Genomic DNA, 17,054 nt, shown 5'->3' on the forward strand with positions numbered 1-17,054 from the left:
AGCATCAGCTACTTCATATCCACAGAGTTAGTCTTTGATTTCACTCTTTGATTTGTCTTTCCAAGATAACTGGTCAGAACACAGCAATTAGATTCCCTTGAAATTGTGGTTATAGTTGATTTTAAAGAGATGAAGCTTTACTCTGCACATGTGTATATGTTGTGTCTAAGGGGACAGCTGGGTGTGTAACCATAGTATTCCTGAAAATTCACTGACATACATGTGCTTCATCAACGACTCAGTGAAAGTGTAATACTGCTACCTTCATCCCATTTTCTGTGTGTTATTATTGAAACAAAATAGAGGAATATGAGAAACAGGGAAGATCAGTGAAGAAACTGTTCATGGCATTTTACTTTTCTTTTGATGTTTTACTTGTCTTACCTATATAGGGATATGATTATGAAATGACTCTCATTGGTCAAAAGCTAAATGCTTTTTCTAACATCTGTGCTTAGTAGCAAAGAACAAGATTTCCTAAAAAAAAATTTGTAACTCTTATTGCTATCTTAATTTGTAACACTTCAAGGTCCATCAGCTGAAGAGACAGCAACTTGTACAGGTGCAGAAGCACTCAATTTCCCCTTTCTTCTCCCCCTTCTACTCTACCCCAGAAGAAAACAAAAATACAACCCCCCAAAAAAGACCCCAAGGCACTGAATTGTTCAAAGGTAACGAAGTGCAACTTTGATGTATAGGCTGAAGAAACGATTTCTGTATAGTACTGAATCTGCTCATCTTCCCGGGTCTGCATTGCAGACCATCCGTGGATGCTTTTGTAATTACTGCTACAGAATAGAGTCGTCTCATCTCTTCTCCTCTTTGCATTGTCTTTGGCATTACCAGGAGAGATGAAGTGTAGGTGACCAGGTATATGAATTGTTCACTGAGATAAAGGAAAGAAATACTGTGATGCTTTATAGTGTACAGTTCAGATGTTCTATTAACAGTTATCTTAATGCTATCTTTCATTTGCATCTTCTAGCCAGTAATGTTGACACTTCATATGTTGTGTGTTTATTCTCTTCTTATTCCTTCCCTGCTGCCCCCCTCAATGAAGCCTAGCTGTGCATTTCCTGTCTGCCATGGCACTGAGGAGCGCTGCAGGCTGGTGCTCAACTATGTCCTGGAGGTAAGTTTACCATCAACTTTCTAATGATATTTTATCTAATACCCAATTCTTGATGTATTCTGTATTTGCTGAATACTGCTTTCAAGGTGAATTAAGTGATTTCTTCTTGCAGGGCTTGAAGTCTGTTGACAGCAGTGTTAAAAAAGAGGGTGACCTTCCTGCAGCTGACCCCAGCACTCCAATCCCATTGAAATATGAAGATGAATCCACCAGTGGTGGTCCTGAGTGTCTGGAAAAACAGATGGCGTTATTTTTAGACAAAAGTAAGTTGTATTGTTGTGCAAATAAGACCTTTCCAGTGCCAATACAAACTGCTGCTACTTTTATTTTGCTTGTCAAAACAGTGTACTTATAAGTCACTAATTACAGTATTGCCTAAGGAAGCATAGTATATGGAAAATTGGAGAACAGTCTGTTTCTCTTCAAATATGAAAAGAATAGCTCATTTGGGATATTTTGCATATCAAAGCATCTTTTATTAGTAAACAGATAATGTTACTGGGCCTTATTTAGATGTGGCTTGCAGATGACTTCCGTAATGGCTTAGTATTTTGGTATTTGCTATTTTTGGTGTGTAGAGCACTGTTAAGCTGTGTGGATTGTTTTTAAAGCAGTCTTCATTCTTTCTTTGACTTGGAAGTTTTGTGAAAGAACTTCTCACTTCTGGCAGTTTTTTGCCTACATTACACTTGCTGCTGGACCGCATATAAAGTGTTAACAGGGATTTTGTTTTCTTTCTTGTACCTCTACAATTGTGGAAGGAAGCAGGAAATAAAGATAAATGTTTTGTTTGCTTAAATACTCAAACTCCAGAAGTTTCAGACTATAGTCTGTCTATTATATTTTTCTCTGGAGTGCCATAAAAGGATATAGGAAAGACTCTTCTGAAAGTAGTCGAGTTCTCTGCAGGGCGAGAAGCCCTGTAAGCATAACCCAGAAAGAAACTTGAGTCTTGCATATTTTTACAATTTTTCATTCTTTCCTTTCTCCTCCCTTACCCCTTTGAAAATCTCCAAATAATAAGCAAGTTTTTAGTTTTGAGTTATTTAAGTGTTCTTATGTTTCCCTTCCAATGTTATGATTGTCTTTTGAATGTCAATGATCTGGAGATGTATGAATACTTCCTTAGTTTTTTGTCAGATATGTGACCACAGAATTTAACACCTCCATCAGAAAATTGCATTATGTTGAGCTTGCATAAATTCTGCACAGTACTGTTAATATGGACTGTGAGACTAATTCTTACCAAAATCTACTGAGAAATTTTACTTAGGTCAGCTCAGCAAGAACAGTGTGCTGATTTCAGCTGTCCTGTAGCCAGGCTTTGTCTTTGCCTTCACGATTTGGAACTGATGACACATTGCAGCTGCTTGCCAGCTGGCAAGCAGAATGTCCTCATGTTAACTTTTTCTGTTTAGAAACAAGTGTTTCCTGGGGGATGTGGGAGGTAAATATTGCACAGATCTCAAATAAATACTTTATTTGATTTCTGGGTCTGTGCTGGAGTTCTTCCCTGAAGTAGCAATGGTGCTACTTGTTTAGGGGCCTAAGGATTGAATTCAACTTAGAGAAAAATAATTCAAACACCAGAGAAGCAAAAGCTTCTCCCTTATATGTGGGTTTGTTTTCTGTGATGGAAACGATGTAGTTTCTCTGCTATGTGTGTATGTTTACATACATATAGAAAGGGTAAGTGCTCTTAATTCTTGAATTTCTAACTTGAAGACAACTACTTCTGAATAGTATATGGATACAGTGTATGTGCATTCTGTGTCTTTAACTGCATGAGGTGTTACTGTATTACATTTGTCTTTGTCCTGATGCAGACATGTAGTTCTTCTAGAACTTAATAAAGATAGTGGGCTTGCAAGTCAGGCCTTGTAGGTCCACCTGTAAGCAAGAGACTCATTTCTGTGTGCAGATATTGTCAGGACAAAATTCTGTCCTTTGCTATGCCTGAAGTCAGTGGCCTGTTCTTTCTGGTTCCATAACCACTGCAGCATCGAAAAAGAAACCTTCATCATCTTATGCTGAGAATGTTTTTAAACTAGTGTGAGAAAGGCATTGGTTTTCCTTGTGGGAACAACCAGGTTATCTAGTTCCTTCTCTGCTCGAGGCTAAACCCACAAATGGAGGCTTTCTCGCTTTGAGACTGTTCAAACAGAAACAGAGCACGTATCGTAAGGTTTTGGTGTAGAACATGACAAATTATGCCTGTGGCTTTTCCGTTCTTTTCTACTGCTACCAGACAGAATAGTCTTGGCACTGCACCTGTATTTCAAAAGCTGTTCCAAGTATGAGAGTTTAGCTGCATTGTCACTCTGCTCACTGTATTCGAGCATCCCACAGTTAGGTGGAGTATGTGGAAAAGTTCCAAGTATTGGGTCCATTTTGCAGATGAAAAATGTAGTAGCAGACAAGTTGGTGTAACTCTACTTGTTCAGAGCTGTAAGAAGGCAATTTACATTCTGTCTGTATGCTGATGAAGTTGTGTCCAACCTCTGGCATATGTTACGGAGATGAGATTTACTGATGAGGGTCTGTTCGTGTTACAGTGGGCTCATTTCAGAAGGGTAAGCATTCCAGTCAGTCAGGGATGATTCCTGGATCATGGCAATATAAAATGAAACTCCAGCTCATTCTGAAATCATCAAAGGCTTATTATGTCCTATCTGACGCTGCTATGATTCTACAGAAATATGGGAGAGCGCTACGATACATCAAGCTGGCTTTACAGTGCCATGGTAAGTTGCTAGAATGTATTTGTCATCTGTGCCATTGCCTGTATATACCTTTCACAGTATCAAATACTTCTCTTGTGCCTGTTTTATCCTAGTGGCATGCAGTGATAAGTCTGACAACCATGTGTTTAGGTAAACTAAGTGTCTAGCTCATTATTCAGGAGGGAAGTCTGTAGTAAGAATAACTCTTGTCTCTGGTAGAAAGGTGCTCCCATTTTGACAGAGTGGGAAACTTGGAGTGCAGATCTGGAGCTTCAGAGCACTGAAGTTGGGAGAGTTGGTCCTGGTGCCAAGACTGAGATAGTATTCTGTAGTCTCAGTGCTATTGCTGTAAGCAGATGTTTTCTTTTTTCCCCTGGAAATGCCTGGTGGTTCCCATTCCATTTAAAAATATTTCTGACTCTCAAAAATGCCAAACTTGTTCATCAGCTGAATTGGATACGCCTCTAAAATGAAATACATCTTCAGGTATTACTGAGGAAAATGAAGGAAATAAAATCAGGCTGTTTAGAATATTACTACAATAATGAGAATAACTCATCAGAAAACGCCATTAGTTTAGTACTGTACTGCTGCTATTTTGCTTCCATATTTGTAGGGCTTGGGGCAGGGGAGGTTTATAAAGCAGGAACACTTGATCTTAACACAAAGCATCAATATGTTTATCAATAACTCAAAGCACTCTTTAGCTTTCAGTCTTTTCAAGTCTTGAGAATCGAGTTTAAATTGTACCTTTTGGAAATGAATTTTTCAGATTATCTCTCACTTGAGTTAATCTGTAGAAAGTCAGTTTTCCTTTAGTCAAATCTGAGATTAGCATTTGTAATTGCCAGACTCACTGCTCATCTTGAACAACGTAGTTGCTTTTTTGAGAATGTCAGCTGTGTAGAGCAACTATGACTTTAAAATATGTTAGTTAGTAGAAGAACACTTGTTGTCTGCATACTGAGAGGAAGTGTGACAGGTAACATAAAACCCAATTATATTGTCAGTCTGTGTGAAACCTTTTGATGTTTAATTCTTTTCTTTCCCCCTCCCTCGTCCATGGGATTTTTTTTTCTGATAGATACCTATTGTTGTCTCTGCGCCAGCATGCTTCCTGAAGTATTGCTATTCCTGTGCCAGTGTTTAACCCTTTGTGGAGATATCCAATTAATGCTTGCTCAAAATGCAAACAACAGAGCAGCATACCTTGAAGAATATAATTACCAGACAAAAGAAGATCAGGAAATATTACATAGTCTTCATAGAGAATCCAGGTGCCAAGGTATGATACTGATACAAGATAACTGCCATAATTTGGTTATGTGACAGACATAAGTAATTTCATTGTGCTTCCTCAAAACCATGCACCAGTATCACTTCTGGAGGGGGGTTTGTTACGCTTCAGTTCTCTTCAGAGAAAGCTTACTGTGCCTGTCATATGTAAGGAGGTTGTCAAGATACTGTATGACATGCCTGAAGCTGTAAAATAACTAAAGACAGTAATTCTTTTAGTAACGGGTAAATTCTACTTATCTGTAGAAACTGTGGGATCATTCTGACATGGGTCTTATACTTAGTCTAGAGAAGAATGCCCAAAACAATGACCATTGCAGATTGAAGTTTGTTTGGAAATACTGTTTGACATACAGGCTTTGCACTTTGTTTTCTAGTGTTTGCCTGGGCTACTGACTTGTCTACAGACTTGGAATGCCAGCTTTCCGTCAGCTGTAAATGTTATGAAGCAGCTTATGAAATTTTACTTTTCAGTAATTTAAAAAACCAAAATCCAGAGCAGCGTATACAGGTACTAAAGAGGATGGGTAATATCAGGAACGAGATTGGAGTGTTTTACATGAACCAGGCTGCTGCAGTGCAGACTGAGAGAGTGGGCAAGTATTCTTTTTTCACTTCTTGCTATTTCACAGAGCTACAGCAATGATCATGTTCACTAGTGGTGCGAGTAATCTTGAGTATTTCTGATTATAAAGACGATCTTTAAAGAACTTTGTAGTAAATACTTTTCTGTAATGGATGTTATGTAACTTTAATGTCCATTGTAAATATTTGTCCACAATAGATTACTGTGGCTTGTATATTGTACTTAATTTAGCCTAAACTGACTAGTGGAATCTATAGCTTTGGAGAAATTCTTTTAATTGTGTAGAATGCCCTCAAAAAACATGATGGAAACTTTAAGCCAACTTTGTTGTAGAAGGGAGGGCATGTTGTGTTCTTGATGTTTTTGATTTAGCCTAGCATGAACAAGTGTAAGCTTAATGTAAACATAAGAACAGTTTCAGTCAAGTCAGTCTATGAATTTTTTGGTAAGTAAATCCTTGGAGGCTTTGCTTTTGGGACTTTTTGGGCTTTTATTGTTTCTAGAGTATTTTTTGTGAGGAAATGGAGGTTGCCTAAGCTTCTTTGTAGAGTAAGGTGTTTGTTGGGTTTTTGCTTTCAAAAAGCAAAACCAATAATGTCTTGTCTACAAGTAAGAGTTATATAAAACTAGAACAAATTAGATGCTTGTGGTTCATTGTAAACAGCTTCAGTCTCCCAAATACTGGCTGTTTCGTGTGACCTTTGTCCAATTAATATTTGAAGGATTTTGGGTTGGGTTTTTAATTTTGTAATTTTTCATAATCTCCGTGTGTTTGCAGAACTGCTATTTAGCTGACGTCAAAGCTCAAATACTGAATTTCACTTGTCTGTAAAAGTAATTTTTTACTTGTTTCATACTCTAAGTTTATAGAAGTAACTGCAATACCCTGAATATTATTGTGGGGGAAAAAAAAAAATCTGTGTTTTATCCTGTTAAATTTGCCCTGGTTTTTGTGTGTCATGTTATCACAATTGTTTTGAAAGTATAGTATATGTAATAGTGCACTTTAGGTATTAAGCTTTTCATATGTTTGAGGTTTTCCTAAGAGTATTTCCCATGAAATGGGTCTTTAGAATCATTTACCCCCCTTAAATTCTGAAAGGTCATTTATGAGAAAAAGAACCTAATGGAAATTTTGTGAAGTATCTTTCAAGAATTTAAGTGAAATGGTAAGCCTTGTGTCTTAACCCTAGTGAGTAAAAACGTATCGACGACTGAGCAGCAACTCTGGAAGAAAAGCTTCTCTTGCTTTGAAGAAGGAATTCAGAATTTTGAGTCAATTGACGATGCAACCAACGCTGCTCTTCTGCTGTGCAACACAGGGAGACTGATGCGAATTTGTGCTCAAGCACACTGTGCAGCTGAAGGTGACTTCAAAAGAGAGTTTTCCCCAGAAGAGGCCCTCTATTATAATAAGGTAACATCATACTATTATTAGAATGGCCCATACCCTAGTATGCCTTTTACTGTAGAATATTTGTAAATATCTTTGTAAATATCTGTAAGTCTTGGTGTAATAACTTGGCATATCTATCCTGCTTTCATATTATCCTAATCCTCTCTGTGTAGACGAGGCATTATTTTGAAATGCTTCATTGAGAATGAGTGGAGGGAAATTAATTTCTAGTTGCTATAAACTTAAGCAGTAACCACATATGTGTATTGTTTTATAATCTGTAGGCTATTGACTATTATCTGAAGGCATTAAGATCACTAGGTAAGAGAGATGTGCATCCAGCTGTTTGGGATTCTGTGAACTGGGAGCTGTCTACTACGTATTTCACTATGGCCACTTTACAGCAGGATTATGCTCCACTGTCCCGAAAGGCTCAGGAACAGGTAATGAAGAGCATTTGTGATAACACCTGGTAAAATAAGCTATTGTCTTCCTGAAAAACTAAACAGTGAGCAAAACTCGTATTGGAATAACTTGCAAACCTTCATTAGTGTGAAGAACTTCTGTGAAGTAGCTCTTGCAAACCATGAAGTGTTGCAAGACACTTGCATTTTTAAGGCTTTGCTTAATGAAAAGATAGTGCTGCAAATAGAGATTTAACCCTTACGCTTGCGCATAGTGGTTTTCTAGTTTCAAATTAATCACACTATATCGTTTTGTTTTATTTTGTAGATAGAGAAGGAAGTTAGTGAAGCCATGATGAAGTCCTTGAAATATTGTGATGTTGATACAGTGTCTGCACGACAGCCTCTCTGCCAATATCGAGCAGCAACCATCCACCACAGGCTTGCTTCAATGTACCACAGTTGCCTGAGAAACCAGGTAGTAGTAGAAACTGTTTTGTTTTACTGTATAGGTTCCATACTTAACATGTCCAATGTGTGTGGAGATTGGTATTTATCCTTCTACCTGTAGTTGGGATGTATTTATTTAAATGATTTAACGAAAGAAATGTGAGGTGGTTTATTTGCAAATCATTGTGAAATACATTATTACTTTTAAGAGCAGTCTGTCCTTTCTAGAGTGTATTGAGCTTTATGGTTCTGTCTGTTCTAAGTAGTTCCAATGTCTCGTAACAGAAGCCACTGATGATAAATATTTTCTTTGGTTTGGTTTTGTGTCCAAGCTACTCCTCTGATACTCAAGCGGACAGCTTTCTGCTAGAACGTTAGCTTGTGATTTATTAAAGCCTTGGTGTAGACTTGCATGTCACATTCTGATTATTTTTTTCCCCAATTATTCTTTACGGTTAACTTCATTCTACTTGGTGTGGATTTGTTAGCATTAGCTATGAAATTACAATAGTTTCAAAGATGGCAAGCTGGTAACGTATTCTAGAAACACTGAGACATTTAGATGAACCATTATGAAATGAGCTGGGGAATGATTGTTGGTACCTCATGTACCAACATATGCGGTTTTTTTCCTAATGGTTACCTCACGAACGTACAAATTGTCTGGGATTTACTGTGTACCCTACTTGGAGTGCAGGTTGGTGATGAGCATTTGAGGAAACAACACCGAGTACTTGCTGATCTTCATTATAGTAAAGCAGTACGACTCTTCCAACTCCTGAAGGATGCACCCTGTGAGTTCCTTCGTGTGCAGCTGGAAAGGGTGGCGTTTGCAGAATTCCAGATGGCGAGTAAGTGTAGCTCTGTCTTACTACAACAGCTTTCCAAACTACCATTACCTATTTAATTTCATTTTTTGATAACTTTGTGTATGAGAGCAGGAGTAATCTGCTTCTCAGAATAGAATTTTCTTCGAGAGAAGAGACGTTTTTATCTTGCTGCTTTTCAGTCAACTAGGACAGTACGCGCTTTTCTCCTGAGAACTCTTGAAATCTTTGGATGGAAGAAAAAGTGTAATCCATAACATAAGCCATTTGTGTCCTTCATTTTTACCTTTTTTTTTAAGGTCAGAACAGCAGTGCTGGGAAATTGAAGACTTTGTTTGGGGCCCTAGATGTAATGGTGAAAACCAAGGGTGCATTCCAGCTCATCAGAAAGGAACTTCGGGCAGAAAGTGAACAGGTAAACGAAAGTCAAGTGGTCTGATTATCTGCTCCCTTGTATCTCTTGCATTCACATAAAACTGGTCATTTGGCAATGACGATATTGCTTGGTGACTTTGCAGTAGAGCTAGTTGATTCTAGCCTTTAAGAGTAAGTGGATAAAAAAAAATTACTGTAGAACAAACCTTTAATCCAGAGATGCATTAAAACATGTTTGCATATGGATGTATACTGACTGACCGTCTGAGTGAATGGGCTTCTGTGCAACTCTGTAACATCCCTTAAAAGTCTTCTTAAAGAACTTAAGAATGTATGTACAATATAAATGGGAATTCTCTCTCTGTAGCATATTTAATCTTGAAATACTAAAATGTGGAAGGTTATCTGTGGAAGGTTCTTGATGCCTAAATAAAAAATTACTTGCAATATATGCTGATGTGTGTTGATCCTTTGCTGGCAATTTGAGCAAGATTGAGTAGTCAAGTCCGTATTTTCCTGATTTTTTTTTATAACTAAATACTCAAATATATATGTACAACATAGGTAATCGGCATAACTTGTGTACAGCATGGATATGAGCTAACTACTGAAGCCTCATAAACAGGGTGTCATAGCAATTGTGATGTTGGTACCACTCCTGTGAAGAGTCAGCTAACCTGCAGGTGTGGTTTTCTGACTTAACTGAAGTGCATTTTAGTGGTGGAGTTGAGTGAAATGGTTTTTGTTTTTCTCTTCTCATAGATAAGCAAGGATAAAAGTAGTGCTGAGAATATGTCACCTAGTGATTCCTCTACTGGCCTTAACAAAGAAGAAGTATTGAAACTGCTTAGTATTTTTGAGTCCAGAATGTCATTCCTTCTTCTCCAATCCATTAAATTGTTAACTTCAACCAAGAAAAAAATTGGGTAAGTTGAACCTTGATATGCGTGTGTAGATGTATGGATTTATGGATGAGAATCACAAACCATGTACTCTTAAGCATGCAAGGAAGTGTGCTATTTATTCTTCTATGGAGGTGACTCCTCTGTGTGGTGAAGGAGCGGAGATATACCTTGATTGTCTAAATTTTGCATGTTTTTTATGTGGTTTTGTGTGTAATCGAGGGAGTGACCAAGAAACATCTTTACTGAGTGTCTAGGCAGCTTTTGTCTCTCCTCTTTCCTGATAGTAGTCCAGGGCTGAGCGAGGACAAGAAGTCAGCCTGAATGGCTGTTATTCAAATAGGAAAATAATAGTTTGTAACCACTGTCTGAAATGCATGGTACAGTTATGAATCACTGATGCTTTATCATGTGCTGTGATATCTAACTTACCCTTTAGAGGATATAAATCTTATGTCCTTCATAGGTATAAATTCATACACAAAGCAGTTTAACTTGTACTGCCATGATTTTGCTGGCATACTTTTTTTTTCAATCAAACTATTTGTTCAGGGGATGAGGTACCTGTATATGGTGTCCTTTATCTTCACTGACATTGGTCTTCATCTGTGACAGAGCACTTGAAAGTTAGTGGGGGAGAAACTACTGTGTACTGCTGATCTTTTGATATATCTTGATGATGAAATACAGCAGAGATGGCATAGTTCAGCAAGCAAAATACTTGAGAATAAATGTAGGCACATCAGTAATGCTGTAAATAGAGGGATGTATATGGGGACGGTACTCACTGGTGTTAAAGAATTTTCTAATGCTTGACGGAGTGCAATGAAGTAATAGTCTTCTGTCTTGCTTCTGGGATTCAGAACAAATGTGGCTGCTTCTTTTTTGTGTAGGCCTGATGTGTTGTTGGGCTTAGGCATGGCAGTGTAATTCCTGACACTGCTATTGCTTCTGTTGGTTAAATTTGAATGTGTGTGGTGTTGCCTTTGGGATCCAGAAAATACCTTCTATTCCCTCAGCAAATGTGTTTGATTGCAGAAGCTACAGCAGCATACTGTAGCTGTTTGTAATGTTATATAAAGTTGATTTATGAAAATGTGTCATTAGTTCTAGTGTATAGTTCTAGAGAATTCTTTTATTGTTGGAAGTTGTGTTAATAGTTTTTCAGATTGATGCACTGCTGATTCAAGTGCTATTTTGCTAGAAGTAAACTGTGAAATGAATTCGTTCTGCACAGTAAATTGTCTGCTGACAGTAGGAAACGGGTAGATAGAAAAACACGGCACAAGAAGAAAGCCCATGTGCTTTCTTAGCAGTGGTTTAGGTGCATTGTTCAGTGCTTTCACTCTTTTTTGAAAGAGCTTCCACAAGGTGGCAATCTGAATATGTGAAATGTAGAGGATTAAAGTGTAATTTGTAGGTAACCAAGCAGATGTCAAAGTAACTGAGTAAATTGTTTTAGTTCTATCTGGTAATATGTGTAAGTGTTGTAAAACAAAAAAACCTCGTGGGTTGGTTTGTTTGTTTTTCCCTCCCCCTGTTTACTTTCCCATCCTTGTCGCTTTTGAATGGGATTTTGTACTGAAGATTCCGAATAGGGAACATGTTACAGTTTGAATACTGTGAAATGGGAGTGGTGCTGTAACATGTTAGACTTTTTTTTAAACAACGGTGGATTGAGGCTAAGCTTAGAACTACCTTTCACTTAACCTTTCTAGTACCTTGTGTCCATCTCACATACGTTTCCTCCATTCTGCTGTGTAGAAGAAGATAGTCTGCCTTCTGTTTTAATAATAGGCTGAAAAGGGAGGAAATTGGAGCTCACAAATGCTGTTTCAGGGTCTCAGATGTACTTTGGCAGAGAATAGGAGAATGTGGTAAAATTAATGTTTGATAGTGAAACTTGCAGACTAGCAATAAAACTGGATGAAATCAGAGTTTCACCCTCTAGAAGTGAAATGCATAAGCATAACTGAACTTTGCTATGTAAATCGGAGGAAAGAAGTAATTGAAAGTAATACTTCGTTCTGGGAATTGTTGTAACTTATCCTGGAAATACTTTACATTTCAGTGGCTTTTTATTGACTACCTGTTCTGTTTAATAAATAAACCTGTCTGATTTCCGCCAAGTGTTATGAATTTAATTTGCTTCACCACTTCTTGGTAATTCCCAAAGCATTTGCAATTAAATTGACTCCTGCTTGCACACATACACTCTTAATTTATTTACAGTATTAATGGCAGTATTTTTCTTTTTCTTTTTCCTAGTTTGGGTAACTTATTTATTAGTCTTGGACATTAACGGTAGCATAGCAGGGTGGCAAAGAGGAGGGGTGACAGTGCTGAAGCAGAAGACAAGCACATGTGTGATAAGTGATTTACAGTATTTGTCAAATGGAGAAAACTGCGGGGAGCTTAGACTGCAGACTGGTGAAAGAGGAGAAGGTCTTTTTTGTGTGGAGGTATTGAGCGCGGAACAGTCTCGGTCGGAGGGAAATAGCTTAGACGTATGGAACTTGAGAGAATGAGGCCAGATCATGGGCTTCAGACTTGAACGGGAAAACACCGCCCGGAGTGATGTAGAGGGGAGAGCTAACGGCAGGGGAGCAAACAGACCACGGCTCCCGAGTGTTCAGGTGTCCGCTGGTGTTTGGCATGATCAGATTGGACACTAACTTAGACAAAAGTACAGAGTTTTGGCATGGAGACCTGGATTTGGAGGATTTACGATGTGACTTGGGATTATGAGTTAATAAAATGGCCAGACTGGAGCTGAATAAAAATTGGAACACCTTATCCCTCCTGCAGTATAAACAGCGGCTCTGACTGCAGTGCTGTGAAATAGTGGGGAATAGGAGCTAAGGAAATGAGAGACTCAAGTCAGAACGCCAGCCATGAGTCATCAATGTCATTATTTAATAACTGTGTTGATAATTTGCAGAATAAAATATTGTGATCAGGTGCATAATAGTTTGCATGCAAAACATACCTGTTTTGTTTTTAGGGGCATTAACGAAGAAGAAGTTGTTCTTAAAACAAACAAGCAAGTTTACTCCCTGCTGTTGCGTGCAACTGCTAACAGAAGTATGACTCTGCTAGAACGGATAGAGGTAATCTTAAATTTACTGGAGCAACTGACTCAAAATAACGACACTAGTAATGGAGGAATTCAGTGACTGAAATACTGCAAAGCAGCAGAAACAGTGCCTTGCTATGCCTGGGATTGGCGGTGTTTTTTCCCACGTGATATTTGTATTTATTGAAGGTGATATCGCCTGCATTGTCGCACTGTACAGCTGGGAAAGAACAGGAATTCCTTTTTATCCCACGATCCCTCTGTAACAGTTCGGTTCCTAGTGTTTTTTTGTTTGAAATGCCAGTTTGGGTTTCTGGATATAAACATTACAATTCTCTACGTTGGAGAAATTCACGATTTTTCTCTTACAGGTAATGGGCTTTGCAGTGATATAGATGTTTTGCATAAAAATGTAATCTCACAGTTGCTCTGGTTTGATATTTAATGAAACATACTTTGTAAGCAAGGCTTCATTGGAACACTGTAACTGGTAATGTGAACCGAAGTTGTAGAAGGAAATTTCTGTTGAGTGTGTGGACATACGGACATGCTACTTTTGTCACAGTTACTATCCTGCACAAGAACGTGTGCCTTCCTGGCTTTGTTGCAAGACTCTTGCAAATACGCCATCACTGGGACTTCATTTACCCCAGAAAGTGACTGGTTTTAGCTGTGTTTTGAATTGATCAAGAATAGTATTATCTTTTTCAGACTTGAAACTGTGAATAAATGAGAGCATATTTTTAAATAAAAATTTATTTATTAAATATAAACTCAAGAAGCGGTCTGCCTTGGTTTTATTGGTTATGACAGTTATGACCCTCATCAGAGAAGCAAACTGCTCAACAGAATTAAAACCATTTGAAAGGCAGTGGGGGCTGGAAAAAAAAAAAACCTAAAATCAGGCTTAACAACTGAGCATCGTCTTCATCTCAGCACCTGAGGACTCCGTTTTTTGGAAATATGTATTATTTGAAGATAAAGTTTTAAAAAACATAACATCTGATGTCTTAATGTTTTTCTACAAATAAATGTGGCTCGTTGTATAAAAACAGTATGAAACACGCTGCTTATTTAAAGGTAGTAACAGTTTTTACATGGGTGTATGTATGCATATGTAATTTGTGTATTTTTTTAATCCCTGTAATTAATGCACAAGTCCTGAATTCACTATTTAAGCTGCTTGTTTGGAGGAGGTGCTTCTTATTCCTATGGTGAGAGATAGAGAATGACGCTTTTCTGTATGGGGCACATTTTCACCCAGAAAACCCCCGTTTGTAGCAATTTCTATCCTGCCAATTTAAATGTGGTTTTACAAGTGCATCCTTAGATCTGTCTTCAGAAGAAACCTGGCCTTTCTGATGCACCAGAGAGCACAAATGCACCTGAGAGAAGCAAAAGCACCTTGTGAAAGGATGAAAGGTGACAGGTGTCAGTGTGCTTCAGTTATGGAATGACTGATCCGAGAAAGGTGGCAGGCTGGGGGCTTAGGTTTCCCTGTCTTTTCCTGCCTTCCACCTGTTTGACAAAGTCTCTTCTTCGGAGCAGAGGAGCTGAGGGGCAACTAAGCAAGACTGCTGAGATCAGTAACGGTGTCTCGGGTGCAGAGAAGAGAGAGAGATTCCTGGTTAGAGAACAGCCTGCCCAGCTGACTGCTGCTGGCTGATTCCTGAGGGCAAGGGGAAATTCTGGCCAAAACCCTGATGGGAAGCGATTTAGCAGACTGCCTTAATGGGAGGGCTCAGTGCCTGCGCTGCTGCTGTTTTCACTTCATTCAAGAGGGAGAGTCGAGAAGGTCTGTCCCAAAGAACAGTGTCAGACTAGAGCGTAATCTCTGGTCCTCCTGGGACTAAAACAGGGGCCTAAATGGGCTTTTCTAGAAGAGATTTTGCCTGCCTGAGTGCATTTTACTGGCATTGCACTGCACAGCTCTGTGCTGAAAGGCAGTGCTTTCTCCTGAGAAAATCTGAGGTAGCAGGCACAGTTCAGGATGGAAGGGAGGAATGGGAAGTGGTGGGGGGGTTGTAGGGGCAGGAGGCAGCAGGGGGGAGGTTTTTCTGTAATTTCAAAACAAAATACTAAAATGAGTGCAGTAAAAAGTAGCCAAAAGAAAACACCATTTCCCCCTTCCCTAAACCTACTGATTTTAGAAGGAGCTGTCAGCATCGATGCCAGTCTGTGCTTCTGCAGGCTATCTGTATTTGGCATGTGACTTTCAGCCAGTTGATGAGAAGAGCCTCAGCGTAAGCTCTGAGAACCAAGGACAGTCAGTTGCTGTGATTTTGGGGGGAAGCTGTGTAACCTCTTCTTGCTTTCTTGTCACAAAATACAAGTAATATTTTACAGTACTTCATGTGTGGGTGGTTTTTTGTGTGGTGGTTTTTGTGTGTGGGTGTTGTGTAGTGTGTTTTTTGTTGTGTGTTTTTTTTTTAATGGTTGGACTTGATCTTACAGGTCTTTTCCAACCTTAGTGATTCTGTGATTGAGTCACGCAGAACAGATCAGGTCTGTAATCTGCTGAACTACCTGCTAATAAAAGCCTTAAGCCCTCTCTGGTGTAAGAATGCTACAGTGGCTGGGGAGGACACATCCCCTGCAGGAGAACATCTCCTGCTTCTTAATCACGCAGGCAGGCTTAGTATTGCAAAGCCAGCAGCCGAGCACATGCTCTCTTCCTTGGAGCAGCGTTCCTGTGCAGGGAACAGACTCGCGCAGTGCTCTAAAGGCAGGCTGGTATTGGGTATGATAACCAAGGGCCCATCGTATAGAATAGCGTATGGATCTTCTAAAAAGATGAATTCCCCAGACCAAGTCTTCTGAGTCATCTTCTGTTTGCCACAGGTTGAGGAGGAGCACACTGTCTTCTGGAGCAGATGCAAGGCAACCTGGTTTCCTGCCAGAGCCCTTTGTGGTCTCATTTTTATATTGTTATATCAAATGTGACAAGCACGTGTCACTTGGAAATGATGGTTAACTGGTAGTTTCCGCTAGAAAGACAAGTAGAAATAGACCTGAGCTGATAAGTGAGAGAAACAACTAGATGTAACTTACACTAGCAAAAGCGTTTGCTCTATAGTGCAAGGGAGTGCAAGCCTGCAGTTGGCTTTCATTTCCAGTTCTTGCTCTCTTCTCCTCCTCAGCCTGTCTCCCCTTCTTCCTCTTCCCCAAGGCACTAGTTCACACAACTCTCCTCCCAGCCGCCTCCTCTTCCAGATGCAAGTAGTACCGCAGGGGTCTTGAACAGCTTTCCACATACTCAAGCTGCTGTGGATTTTATTTTTGAATGAAGATATGAACAGTACTGCATGCTCTACATTATAATAATGCCGAACCTGGATGTTCAACAGCTCAACTGCAATAGTCTTAAAAAAAAAAAAGGCAGAGAAAGTCAGTAATTGCTGTGTAATTGTTCTCTTCCTTCTCTCCTGGGGGCAAGTCTACATGGTCCTGCAGCTACATCCAGTTGCCACAGCAATTCTAGTGTCCTACAGGATGTTCCTCTTCAGCGATGACGTATTCCTCCCACTGTTCAACATTATCTCCCAGCAATTAGTACACTTCTGAGAGTCTATTTCATCTTGAGAAACTGAACTGCTTTATAAAGCAAAATGGTTGTCATCTTGTGCCCAGTCTGACTTCGGAATCCAGCCACACAAATTGAAATTACTTCAGCTTATATTAATGGACTTGGGTTCAGATTAACTCTTACTCTGGGTATGGAGCATCTTACCTCACTGGAAATTCAGGGCATACACTCAGAATTAAGCTAACAGAAACTTAGAGCAAATGAGGATTTCTCTGTTATTCTGTGACTCGGCACTATACTAACAACATGAATGACTTTCATAAGGATTATAATTGAGTATATTATGATTTAAATGTTCTAT

At 39.1% G+C, this 17,054-nt stretch overlaps 1 protein-coding gene across 1 annotated transcript in view; it reads left to right on the top strand.

The window, feature by feature from the left end:
- Positions 1–13,840, top strand: part of EDRF1 (erythroid differentiation regulatory factor 1) — a 28,191-nt gene extending 14,351 nt beyond the window's left edge. Inside the window, exons 14-25 of the mRNA XM_059821062.1 lie at positions 1,061–1,132; positions 1,245–1,395; positions 3,688–3,876; positions 4,940–5,140; positions 5,529–5,747; positions 6,931–7,154; positions 7,418–7,576; positions 7,866–8,015; positions 8,685–8,838; positions 9,114–9,229; positions 9,952–10,115; positions 13,096–13,840. Of these exons, the coding sequence (XP_059677045.1) occupies positions 1,061–1,132; positions 1,245–1,395; positions 3,688–3,876; positions 4,940–5,140; positions 5,529–5,747; positions 6,931–7,154; positions 7,418–7,576; positions 7,866–8,015; positions 8,685–8,838; positions 9,114–9,229; positions 9,952–10,115; positions 13,096–13,267 (1,971 nt within the window). The 3' untranslated portion in view covers positions 13,268–13,840. The remainder of the gene's footprint in view (positions 1–1,060; positions 1,133–1,244; positions 1,396–3,687; positions 3,877–4,939; positions 5,141–5,528; positions 5,748–6,930; positions 7,155–7,417; positions 7,577–7,865; positions 8,016–8,684; positions 8,839–9,113; positions 9,230–9,951; positions 10,116–13,095) is intronic.
- The last annotated feature ends 3,214 nt before the right edge of the window (positions 13,841–17,054 follow it).

This window comes from Gavia stellata, chromosome 9 (genome assembly GCF_030936135.1).
Source record: "Gavia stellata isolate bGavSte3 chromosome 9, bGavSte3.hap2, whole genome shotgun sequence".
Taxonomy (NCBI): Eukaryota; Metazoa; Chordata; class Aves; order Gaviiformes; family Gaviidae; genus Gavia; species Gavia stellata.